We start from the raw sequence: 13,690 nt of genomic DNA, 5'->3' as shown, positions 1-13,690 counted from the left end.
AACAACAACAAAGGGCTGCAGGGTTTGGTGAATGGTGCACACTGTCATTCGCATTTTTACAGTCATGACACTACGCAACTTCAGCTTTATTTAACTCAACTTTATTTCATTTTTGTTGTATGTTATTGATACATGGCGTGTTTTATTCATGATCTCATACTAGTGCACACAGCCTTGCTTAAAGGAACCCCTAAAAACAAGATGAAAACATTATAAATATATGCAGTGTAATAAATATACACTATATAATATACTGGCAAACACAAATTTGAAAAAGTGTAAAAAAGAAAGGCTGACCCGGGGCCTCATACCTCCAGGGGCCCCCAAAGAGATTTGATTGATTGCAGATTTTTCTGGGAGAATTTGCACCACAATAGTATAGGATCACCTGGGTCCTGCATTGTTGTTGGCCAAGCAGCGAAACTGCCTTGAGATGCTCCAATAATATTCCTCCTTACTGATATGATATGATTCTGATACCTGAACATGTCTATCAGCTGATATTGAGCACCCAGCCCACACAATCTTCTCTCTTCACTGCTGTGTTTCCACCAAGTAGCCTACTGACTCCAGTCGCAATGATTGGCTGAGTAGAATCACATGACTAGTGCCAGAAAGGCTAGAAAAACTTCACCTGTTAAAACACTTTGGCATAATGTCGTAATTCTCGATCATTTATAGGTTACAGGTCCAGGTCCAGAAAGGACACCATCAGCGCTTGGACCTGGACCAATCAGTGACTTGGCCAACTTTGTTGCTCTATAGCTGTAGTTGCCAGTGGCTGCACAGCGCAACTTCCAGTCTGGGCTACTGTGGCAAGAAATAATTGAATTTGAGGGCAACTGCCGTTTTATCTGAGTGTGAAACTGTGGAGTTTGTCAGTACATTATGTTGTACCGGATCAGGGCATAGGCTACTCGCAGATTCCAGACTTGCAGTATACAATACTGGAGGCTTTTCTGATATTAGTATTGGAATCGGAACAACTCTTGTGGGCACCCATTGTCTTCTTCATCTTTTTCTTCCTCTATCTTGGGAGTCCATGGCAGCCCCAAGAACCACATAGTAAAAAGTTTTGAAATGTGGCACAGTGATTCGGGGACACTCCCGTGATGCCTTTTACCAAGTTGTGTCTGTGCATCAAATGCTCTAGCAGTTCCAACAATCCAAATTTGAAGATGCCTTCAAGCATGTAACTTTTGAACTGTATGCCCAATTTTCCAAAATGAAGTACAGTTGGATTCTTGGATCAAACTGAGTATATTGAATTTTCTGCCATATTGGATTTTGTGTAAAAGTGTTTTTTGGAACTCCTCACACAAACTTTGTTCATTCTTTACTAAAATGTGAGGCTAAGCCTCACAAAAATTTTCACATGGGTTTTTGATTTTCGAAAGCATTCATCCGTTACAAAGGGTGGCAAAGCTGCCAAACAGGTTGTAGGGTCCTATCTCAGCAACAGCTTGTACATATCCAGACCTAACTTGCTACATGGTCTTGGGAACCTTTTTTGGGGAATCCCAAAATCATTGGCATCAACTGCCTTTTGGGGCAAAATGTGTAAAAACACATTTTGGCTAAGAACCATTGACGTGTTTGTCTTGTTTCTGGTAATACTGTCACTGTCATGTTCTGCCCCTTGGATGACTCTCTGTTTGGACTCTTGGTTATGGTTTCCTGTTTCACTTTAAAATCACTTACCTTGTGTGTCTCATGGGTGTTTTACCTTCTGTCTTTGTTTTCTTTTGTCTGCCCCACATTGTGTTTCACCTGTCCAATTATCCCAGCCTCCCTTGTGTATTTAGTTTCTATAATCCTAGTTGTCTTTGTCAGTTCATCTGTTGAGTTTCCTGAGTGTTTTCTTAGTGATTCTTGTTTTGTTTTCGTCCCTGGAAATGTACCCTTGTGCACCTTGTTTGAAGAAGCCTTATTTGTTCCTGTTTGCTTGCCTGCCTTCTCCTTAACTCACCTGGTTATCAACTCATCTGGCACTATGCAATATTACTTCATTCACGTATTCAAACTGTACCAGTCCAGCCTCTGAGTCTGCATATCCTTTAAACCTTCCTGCATGACAGAAAAAAGGTCAAGACATGGCAATTTGTCATGTAATTATAATTGATGTATCTGCCATTTTGGTTTTTATCAGAAAGCATTTTTTTTGCTATTCCTTGGACAACCTCTGTCTCTGTCTCAGTCTTTACCAAACTTGGTATCACATGGATATCAGATTCTTGACTTGCGAAAGCATTCAGCCTCAGGAGCCAATCGAAATTGGCGGTCGAAGCGCCAAATAAGAAAACAATTGATATCTCTGCCAGTTTTAATCAACTGAAGTGAAACTAGCTGTGAGTGCTTACAACCATGCCCCGACACCATGTTTCCATGGCAACTCTGGCCTGCTTGGCTGCTTGGCCCCCACATCACTGCTGATATTTAGGTGGGATGGCTGGCAATACTATATGTTCTTCTCAGGTTCAGTCTTGGTTGTATCACATTTTTAAATCCTACTTATAGTTTTTACACAGTGACAGTTTAAGTTTCATGAATGTTTCTGGACCTTTCCACACTATTACATTAGTGTGTATGAAGCAGACTGTTCATCCTCACGGCCACAAACGTCACTCTACACACATCATTTTCTCCCAAATTGTGGGCAAATCTGTCCTCATTCACTCAGTGTGACAACAAAAGCACAGTGACTCACAGAAATCGATCTATGAGCTTCAAAGTGGCAGGAGCACCGTCCAACCGCCCCATCCAGTCCAATGTGAAATGACACCAGAAAATCATGAGTAAGACAGGAAGAGGGACATTTTTCAAGTCGCTGTACATGCCACATTTTTCACGCCACAAATATTTTACATCCCTGTATTCAGCAGAGTCCCCTCTCTTGGGGAAATATGAAGTTTAAGGTGCTAGGTTAATGTTCTTTGACTGACAAACCAGAGTTTAGAGGTGTGTCTCACCATAATCCCTATTTTTACTAGGTGTAACTGAGCAGTTACCATCACTATGGAAACCATTAGCTGCAGCTGGGCACACACAGCTAATTCAGATCAGCTGATTAGACTTGCACACACACACCCGATCCCATTTTTCCAACTCTAAGTCCTACTTCAGCTGTTTCTTCATACAAAGTCAAGCCAGCAATGCAGTTCAGCTCTAGCTTGTGCAGAAGCAGCCATCCCACCACAATGTCTTCAGAAATTTCAGTTTCTAGTTACATAATCTTGTTGCCCTGTGCAAAAGTATAGTTTTAAGACTCTTAAACTTCAAGTTTATCGTGTGGTCACAGGGGTTTTATGACTAGGAGTGTATCATCAAATGACCACAAACTAATTGATGTACAAAAAAACCCTCCAGGTAATACTACTATACTACTAATAGGAGTATTGATTGGTTTCTAGGTCTCTGTGCTAAACAGGTTAAAGCTGCCATCTACGGTGTGCAGTCTTTACTCGTTTGGACCTTGAAGGTAACACGGACCCAGTGGAAAATATTTCACCTGTTGGCAGGTTAATTTATACAGCCATGTAGAAAAAGTATGCAAGATCAAAACCATTTCTATATTCATATTACTTACGTATTACTGATATAGGTATTTATTGTGTTGGCTTGTTGGTAGTAATGCTGCCTAGTGACCTTGAACTCATATATCTTTACATCATGGGTAACAATAGAAATAAGTCTTGGACTTAATTGTGTCATTCTTGGCATCTTTTGTAGTTGTTTGTTATCCAGTCTCATTTGTTTTACAATATCAAACAAGCAAAAAAAAAACAAAGGAAAAAAATCTATGCGAGCATGTACATTAGCAGCCTTCTTCCTCTCCCATATGGAACAGTATCAACAAGATCTCTGTTTACCTTAATATTATTAGTAATGTTATATGTAGATACCAGATTAGAGTATTACGTGAAAAGATCATATATGTTGTATGGGTTTCTGTGAAAAAGATGATAGGCACTGATTAATCAACAGCCTTTACTGTATATATATTTTTTTGTTTCGTTTTTGTGTTTCAGTATTTGGCAGGTTATGTATGCGAAGAAATTGGATAATTATTTTCAGTGTCATTTTATGTAAAAAAAAAAATAAAACAATGTTTTTCCAGAGTCGTGTGGTTTTAATGGGTGTATGGATAATTATTTCTGCATGCAGCAGTTGTACTGCTTAATATCACTGCTCTGTTCAGGTAAACAATCATGACCTATTAAAAGTTGTATGCAGTTCCTTCACACTAGATGGCGCAACAGATAAATCTGTTAAACTAAATAAGAGCTGTTTTTGTAGCAGTGCCATGACCAGTACACACACTTTACAACAGGACCCTTATCTGCGGCATTGAACACAGTCTTTTACAATATAGCTGTGTGTCATTGAACCCAGAAAGATTACATGACGTGTAAGTGCATGTTATGTGCACATGACTTTGAAGGGCAGGACGTACATTCAGTGCTCTTTCTTTCCAACTATGCACAAAACCTGCTTCCTTATTGCATAACTCGCACTGTAGTTGAAATGGCACTTTGAAGTTGGATTACCTTTCTTGTACCCATGGATTTGGGTAAGTGTTAATATTACTCAAGACTTAAGAAAATGAAAATCTCTGTTATGATGGGTTATGTCAAAACATGGTCCAAAAAACTTTGCACTGAGTGTAAGTTTATAGTTTAACAGCTGGTAATGCTTGTCAGCAGTCACTGCAATCAACTTAAGCTTTAAAATAGTTCATTAGCTGTTGTGTTGCGTGTTTCCTGTATTATGCACAGTTTTAAAACCTTTTAAACTCCAAGTTTATAGTGTGGTTACAGGGTTTTTATGGCTAAACAAATAACTATCTTTTGAATTTTGGTGTTTGGCAGGATTACTGATTGTGCCTAAGGTTTAAGGTCCAGTGCCATTTCAGAAGCAGTAGTATTAAGATCCTTATGTAAAAGTGTCAATAAGACAATGTAAAAATACTCCTTTACAAATAAAAATCCTAACTCCCTTTGAAGTAAAAGTACAGTAGTATTAATTCTCCAGTTAGCTGTCCCCTAACAACTCATAGACATCTTAAATGTGACAAGGTGGCCCAACCACTGGTTTAATCTTCAACAATGCAATGTATTTTATAACTTTTAATTTTTTATGTAAAAATTATTTAGTAAAGTAGTAACTATTACTGCCAAATAATGTAGTGGAGTATTTGCCTCAGGAATTAAGTGGAGTAGAAGTGTAAAGTAGATTCAAATGAAAATACTCAGGTAAAGTGCAAGTACCTCAAAATTGTACTTAAGTACAGTGCTTGAGAAAATGCACTTAGTTATTTTCCACCACTGTATCTTATGTTGTAATATGTCTGTAAACACCAAAATGTGCAAACCAGACATTCAGTAGGTTACTCTCTTACTGACTTGTTTTTGTTTTTAAGGTGTGAAGGACATCAGCATGAAGGTGCTTCATTCATCTCTGCTCACCTTTACTCTACTGTTGGTTCAACTATCCAGTGCATCTGGGGGCAAAATCCTGGTGTTCCCATTGGATGGAAGTCACTGGGTAAACATGAACGTACTCATAGAAGAACTGCATGCCAAAGGTCATGAGATCACTGTCATCCGGGCATCAGATAGCTGGTACATCAGTGAAAAGTCTCCCCTCTACACCTCTGTCACCATTCCCAGCACAGGTGGCTTTGAGGAACACTTTGAAACTTTTTTGTCACCACAGCTGGAGATCCGGCTGCAGGCTAAGCCTACATTTTTTTGGTCTTACATCTGGACTCATATTCAGATACAGCGAATGGTTGTGAACCAGTTCTATCACTTCCATAAGAAAATGAGTGAAATGATCATTCAGATATTTGAAGATGAAAACCTGATGCGTTCCCTACATGATGCCAAATATGATGTAGTTTTGACTGACCCTGGCATTGGCGGAGGGGCCATACTGGCACGTCGACTCCAAGTTCCTCTGGTTTTCAATGTCAGATGGACCATTCAAGGAGAGGCTCATTTTCTTATTGCTCCTTCACCTCTAGCATACATTCCTTTCACTGCAACAGAGCTAACAGATAGGATGACTTTCCCTCAAAGAATCAAAAATGTTTTGCGTTATATACTTGGGATGTACACTTTATCATCCATCACAGAACCTCACTACAAACCTGTGGTTAAGCAGTACTTTGGTCCTGATGTGGATTACTCAACATTCTTCCTAGACGCTGATATATGGCTCATGAGGAATGATTTTGTCTTTGAATTTCCACGTCCTACGATGCCAAATATAGTCTATATGGGCGGATTTCAGTGCAAGCCCCCAAAGCTGCTGCCTGCGGACCTGGAGGAGTTTGTTCAGAGTTCTGGAGATCATGGGGTCATTATGATGACCTTAGGAACCTTAGTCAGCAAGCTTCCTCAAGATGTCGCTGAGGAGATTGCTGCTGCCTTTGCTCAGCTGCCTCAGAAGGTTGTATGGCGATACAAGGGACAAAGGCCAGCCAACCTGGGCAACAACACGTTACTGGTCAACTGGTTGCCACAGAACGACCTCTTAGGACATCCCAAAACTAGAGTCTTTGTGACCCATGGAGGCACCAATGGGGTTCAGGAAGCAATTTACCATGGGGTTCCTATAGTTGGACTTCCCTTATTTTTTGATCAGCCTGACAATCTCTCCAGAATCAAAGCAAAGGGAGGAGCAGTGATTGTGGATATTGCCATGCTTGATAGGCACATCTTTGCAGATTCACTGATGACAGTTCTTCACAATTCCTCTTACAGGGAAAACATGCAGAGACTCTCAAGGCTGCACAGAGATCAGCCCATGAAACCACTGGACCGGGCAGTTTTTTGGATAGAATATGTTATAAGGCATAAAGGAGCCCGTCATCTGCAGACACAGTCAATCAAAATGTCCTGGTTTGTTTACAACTCTGTTGATGTCATTGCTGCTTTGTTGACAGTTGTTTTACTTGTATCTTTCATCTGCATTTCCATTGTAAGATTACTGTGGAGAAAGATTTTTGTTGGGAAAAGGGTTAAACATGAATGACATGAAAAATAACTGGTTGGTTGGTTTTGTGTGTGAAATCCAAACACTATCAGACATTAATGCAATATGTCTCTGCGTGTGAAGTCAGGAAAATACTGTACACTGTGACATTTTTTATTCACAAAATTTGAACAAACATCATGCCCTCTGACATGAACGCTTTACTTATTAAGCATTGCCCTTTATAATACCATTACACTCATAATGGACAGTTAAAAAAACCCCTAAAGAATGAGTGTTCTGTGCTCTGTACAATCAATCATACCTCTATTCAGTACAATATTCAAAGACTCAAAGATGAGTCTTGTGAGATCAGATAATGGAAACCTAAACAAAATTTGGAGCTCCCATCTCAGCAAGTGCAAATAATTACACCTTAATGTGTATGTGTTCCCCCAAAACAAACATAAAATACTGCGTGACAGTGATTCAAAATACAGTTGGAATATTGCCTTTTTTTCTAACTTTTTTGATTTCATATTTTTTGAGACCTACTAAATGAGATCACCCATCAGTAGTTTTTTTGTGTGAAAGACATTCACACTACACTACTGCAACATCTAGTTTGGAAAGAACAGTCACTGTCTGCTTTGCACAATTTCAGTGCATTTACCATAAAGGTCAGAATACTATTCAAAAGCAATACCTGAATGTTTTTAACTGTGGCTCTACATGTTTATTCTTCAGTGAGAGATCCACAGCTGCCCACAATATATGGTATTACTAATGGAAAATAGGTCTGAATTTTCTTAACAGATTATAAATTAGGAATGTATGTGCTAATATATGATTTATGGATGTGGATATGAATGTAAACATGATTTGAATATGATGATTAAAATCTTTTCTGAAAATTCTGCTGTGTGGGTTCCTTAAGGACCTTAATTATAATTAACTGTAAAACAATATTTACATGCATAAAAAGAAAATAAATCTCATATTACTCTATTGTTTTTCACTTTATCTCTATTTTATTATTTGGACATTTTAAGTCTTCCATACAAAAGGACCAAACATCAGATGTTCACAATGGTCAGATGTTGAAACTGCAAATGCAAATGTGTAAATATAAATGTAATTGTAAATGTAAATGTAAATTATTACTATTATATATATATATATATATATATATATATATATATATATATTTTTTTTTTTTTTTTTTTTTACAGATTATGGTTTGTACAGTAGGTGGCAGCATAATGCTCTGTCAGGTGATTGAGGAAATTACAGAAATATTATGAAAACAAACAATGCAAAAACACCTTGATATTACTGATACCAAAAATAGGATAGGATTATTTTGCACACAGCAAAACATAGATCAAACTAATTAAAAATAAAAAATTTTTCATTGCTGTTAAAAATATGATTAATTTTCACCATTTAATTCACCAAAAGAAAAAAGACAAAGATTTAGAAGAATATAAACTTTAACTATATGATTTAAGAATAAATTCAGGTTAAAAATTTAATGTAATTTTAAGATTTTAAATTTCTACAGATACAATCTGAAAGCAATGAAACACTCAACTCAAGAGAGAAAAAGTGCAGAATGTAACATAAACCCTGATCATTTTCTAAAACTTGGAACACATCAAAGCATTTTTGTAAAATCTTCTGCAGCTCTTTCCAAATTGTGGAAGAAGATTCTATTGAGTTGGATTATTCATCATTCTTTCTTTATTCTGTCCCTTGTGAGTCCCTAGCAAAATGGCAGTGTGGCACTAAATCACTGCAGTACCCCTGTAAAGCTGAATGAGATATAGTACTTTCAAGAGCGACACATTGGTTTCGTCTAATTCTATAATTGTTCCTCTGATTGCAGCAAAGATGTGCAACCAAGCTACTCACAGCACTGTCATAAAAAAAGCTAAACTTTGTGGGAAGCTCGTGGTTTTTTCCCCAAATATCAATTCCTGCCAAATAAGTAAGTTTTAGAGATTGTTCTTCACCTAAAACAGTCAGGTGCCAAACCTGTCTGGCCAGTGTAGGCCATTGGAGAGCAGCAGTTTAGGGACAAGGTCACACTGTGTTGTAGGTGTGAGGTTGCACTTACCCTGTGTCAGTTCAAAGAGAAATAGGATTTAGTCTGCTTAAAGCCTCAGCTGTTGAGGTCAGGGCTCAATCAGCCTGAGAAACTGCTTGAACCACAACGCAATTTAAGGCCTAGGACTGTGGGAAACTGAGTCCGTACAGGCACCTTACCTACTCCAGAAAAGATGCTAGTGAGTTCAGTTATAGATCAAAGTTAAAGAAATTATTGCAGCAGTGTTCTTGCAGCTTCTTTATGACTGCAGTAATAAGTGCTCTGCTTAGAGTTTCATGTGTAGATGCTTTTGATACACTTTAATACTGAAACAAGACTAGGTGTCTTGTTTGTGTGTGAATGCCGTTGAAAAGTGTTGTGAAACCATTGTAAACAACTGACATCACAGAGTTGTATTTGCACTCTGCCTAGTGTCAGAGGTTTTTTTGGAGATGAATTCCTAATAAAGCTGTTTCCATTGACATGTTTTTAAGTTTCTGTTGACAGACAACCGAACAAGTTTGAAATAGTGACTGAAATGCAGCCCATTAGGACTACATGGTAACTTCTCAGCTATTTCCAAGCTGCTGCTGCTCTCTGCTGCTAAAATCCTGATTTTATAACCATGAAATTTTCTGGCAAAATCACCATGAATTAAGGACAAAGACTGACCTGTGATTTCACCTCTAAATCTAGCAAGAATTACCCAGAGAATTCATTTTGAAAGAGCTAAGGCCAGTGGGGAAACTCCAACTCAGTCACATTGTATTGGGCTGACCAGTGGTGGAAAAAAGATTATTCATACTGTCAGTCAGTCATGGACATTCACAACAGTATTTTGCTACAGTATCTGCAACATTCTTCTGTCCTTTTTCCTGTCATTTGTCACATAACCATCACATAGCAGATGACACCCAGCTGTACTTATCCATGAAGCCAGGTGAGACTAACCAGGTAGCCAAGCTTCAGGCGTGTCTTAAAGACATAAAAACCTGGATGACCAGTAATTTCTTACTCTTAAATTCAGACAAAACTGAAGTTATTGTAATTGGCCCAAAACACCTCAGAGATACACTATGTGATAATATACTGACTCTGAATGACATTACCTTGGCCTCCAGTGCTACAGTCAGAAACCTTGGTGTCATTTTGGACCAGGACTTGTCCTTTACTTCATATATAAAGCACGTCTCTAGGACAGCCTTCTTCCACCTGCGCAATATTGCAAAAATCAGACCCATTCTATGTCTAAAGGATGCTGAAAAACTAGTTCATGCATTTGTTACCTCAAGACTGGACTACTGTAACTCTTTATTGTCAGGATGTCCCAAAAATTCAGTAAAAAGCCTCCAATTGATCCAAAATGCGGCAGCACGAGTACTGACAGGAACTAGGAAACGAGATCACATCTCTCCTGTGTTAGCTTCTCTGCATTGGCTCCCTGTAAAATCCAGGATAGAATTTAAAATCCTCCTCCTCACCTACAAAGCCATTCATGGTCAGGCACCATCGTACCTTGGAGAGCTTATAGTTCCCTATTTTCCCAATAGGACACTTCGCTCTCTAAATGCAGGTCAACTTGTGGTTCCCAGAGTTTGTAAGAGCAGAATGGGGGGCAGAGCCTTCAGCTATCAGGCTCCTCTCCTGTGGAACCAGCTCCCAGTGTGGGTTCGGGAGGCAGACCCCCTCTCTACCTTTAAGATCAGGCTTAAAACTGTCCTGTTTAGGAAAATGATTAATCTTTATTGCAGAGCTTAAAATAACATATAAGAGAAAGACATAGAAATATGACAAAAAATGTCAACATGCAACTGGCTGATAAAACAATGTCACACAAAACATTTACTGAGGCTGTTGACAGGATAACTTTATATTGACAGAGTTAAGTAATTTACAAAATGAGACAGTTACAATAAGCATTACCTTTACAAATTCTATGTTTATAGTTTTTTGCCGTAATTAGGATTTCTAGTGTGCTGTGCTTTTAAGTGGATTTAAAGAGTTGAACTTGATTCTGAATCCTGAAACGCTCAAAATAAAACTTTTCTTCTTAATGAACAGCCACGTTATGTAACTCTCTTATTTCAGAACTTGTTTATTTACACAATAATTTAAACTACCACTCTCCACTTCTAAGTTATTTGTGTAGCTCGACATATGAATAAGTTGGAATTGGACATGCTCAGTGAGACATTTCTTTTTATATATATACATACATATATATGATCAGAATGGGTCCTCAACCGTAGAAACGTCCTTGTCCTTCTTATTTGATGACATCAAAGGCTCTGGACTCTGATGTTCCTTGACTTGAGTGGATAAGTGATCTCCCGGGTCTGCCTTTAGTGTATAATCCTATAAAGGCAATCACTAAAATAAGCCACATTCCAGCTTCCTAAACCACAGGACAAAGAATTAACAAAGAAAAAGACAAGGGAAATTAAGTTTCTATCAGGAAACGTTAACTGACAAAATTTTGAAGAAAGGTGTTATTTTTCACAGATGAGTGACAAATGCAAAACAAACTGTTTTAGAGGCATCAGGTTGGTGCTTACCTGAGAATAGGAGTACAATTTCTGGGTGTAGATTAACTCTTGTGGTGAGTTGTGGTTGTCTGGTCTGCACCATTTCTGTTCAGAATCATTGTCAATCAGTGCAAACCTGCCTGATTGGTATGACATTGCACAGGCAATGTACTGGCCATCCAAAAGCAGCAGGGTGACCCACATTAAAGAGGGAACTAAGCTGGAAATAACGGTGTTTTCTTCTTTTTCTTCAGAAGACGTCTTCCTGCTCTTCTTCTTGCTTTTGCATCTCTGAATGTTTATCTTCAGCACAAAGGCCAGGAGGGCAGGACAAATGAAAAATAGACACACAAGTCGAACATTCGATGTGCACTCCCAAGGACACGCAAACTCCATCTTCAGTACCTTCTCCAACCAAATGAGGATGAAACCAAAAACTGTATTTGATGCAAGAGGGCTCTTTTCGATGTCACTCCTCAGCATAGATTTATATGTCTTTTTTGCTGACATATTTAATTCTGCATAAAGTGAAAAAAAAAGATGAAAACAGTTGCTGATGACTGGGTCCTTCCTGCCTGTGCTGTTATCAGCTGCTGACAACAGCACAGGCAGGAAGGACCCAAACACAGACACACAAGACAGGCTGATGCAGTGAAATTGCCTTTAATGGAAGAGAACAGGCTTTCTTGCAGACAGGTGGACAAGCAGGCAGATACAGGCAACAGGCCACTAAACTCATGTTAAAGGGAACATAGGTAAAAACACAGGAACATGAACAGATGAACTGATAACAAGCTGGAGATAATGGCAGGGACAAGAGCCAGTTGGAGATAGTGGCCGAAGGTAACTCAGTAATATTTGAAACAGTGGTATTTTAAATGTTTGATTAATGTTTAATGTTTGTTTGCATTTTTGCATCAGTTTCATCCTTTAACATTATTACAGGTCTGTCATGACTTCTTCCCCAGTCCTGTTCATTTTGGCCAATGCACCCCATCAGACCTGCCATTCTCTTTCTGCCCATAGGATGTCCCTGTTCCCTATCTTGTTCAACTCACCTGTCATCCACCTGTCTGCCAGTAAGCCTGTTTCTATTTATCAAAAGCTTCTTCACTTTGTGTGGCTGCATTTGGGTCCACACTGCCTACCACTGTGACAGTGTGAACTGACCACAAAGTGGACTCAGCAGACACTTTGTTTTGAGGAAGAACTTTATGATTTGGTTTTCACGGTTATTTCATGACATTTGTTTTCATGTAGAATCAATCAGCCATAACTGTCTCTCAGTAGGATACTGCTGCTTCTAAGTTACACCAACCTGCTTTTTATTCTCTCTCATAAAATCTGTTCCAACTCAAAGACTTGACGTCCTCAGTGACGCTCATTCTCAGCTGCTCAGTTCTGTGCGATAGAAAATCTACGTCCCCCCTTTATTGAGAGAACTTCTTGTGACCATAACTTGCTCAAATTTCCTTTTCCTCCGGCTTTGACTCAGCAGATGTTACACTGAAAATGCACAACAAAGACATAAAGACTGGACACATTAAGGCCTGGCAGTCATGCCAAAGTATATGGCTGTTAAACAGAACATGGACATGTGGCAGATAAGCAAATGAAATGGGCCACTGTGTTGGAGGTGTGTGCGAGCCTGTGTGTGAGCCCTTACCCTATGTTAGTTCAGAGAGAAATAGGATTAAAAGTCTGCTTAAAGTCCACGCAGGTGCTGCTTAGATCAGGGCTTAGTCGGCCTGTGAAACTGCTTTGACCCATGGCACAGTTGAAGGCCTGGTAGGGTTTGTTTCGCCACTGAATGCACTGCACACTTTAGCAGCTCCTGAGAAACACCCGTCTCTGATTGGTTGGCAGGTTTACAGTTAAAGAAATCAATGTGCTATTCAATCAGCAGGTAACCAAAGCAACAGTATTTACATTAACTCTATAACTTCAGATAAACTAATTTAACCATGGTTTAATGTGCTACAGGCGATTTTCATGAATTTCAATGATACTATCCATTTGTCCATTATTTTAATAGGCCATAATTGATTTCTGCTCTACTTTATGATTGGACGTCTTGTGAAGCGTCTGTCTGTCTGTC

At 38.9% G+C, this 13,690-nt stretch overlaps 1 protein-coding gene across 1 annotated transcript; it reads left to right on the top strand.

Moving 5' to 3' along the window:
* The first annotated feature begins 4,275 nt into the window (after positions 1–4,275).
* LOC139631603 (UDP-glucuronosyltransferase 2C1-like) lies at positions 4,276–7,986 on the top strand. Its single transcript, XM_071495907.1, has 2 exons — positions 4,276–4,570; positions 5,420–7,986. The coding sequence occupies exons 1-2, from the start codon at positions 4,561–4,563 to the stop codon at positions 7,036–7,038; spliced, it is 1,629 nt and encodes a 542-aa protein (XP_071352008.1). The 5' UTR covers positions 4,276–4,560; the 3' UTR covers positions 7,039–7,986.
* Positions 7,987–13,690: the final 5,704 nt, after the last annotated feature.

Source organism: Trachinotus anak, unplaced genomic scaffold (assembly GCF_046630095.1).
Source record: "Trachinotus anak isolate AG129_WGS33_773 ecotype Australia unplaced genomic scaffold, CSIRO_AGI_Tana_v1 ptg000002l, whole genome shotgun sequence".
NCBI lineage: Eukaryota > Metazoa > Chordata > Actinopteri > Carangiformes > Carangidae > Trachinotus > Trachinotus anak.
This window is presented reverse-complemented; position numbering and strand designations above follow the sequence as displayed.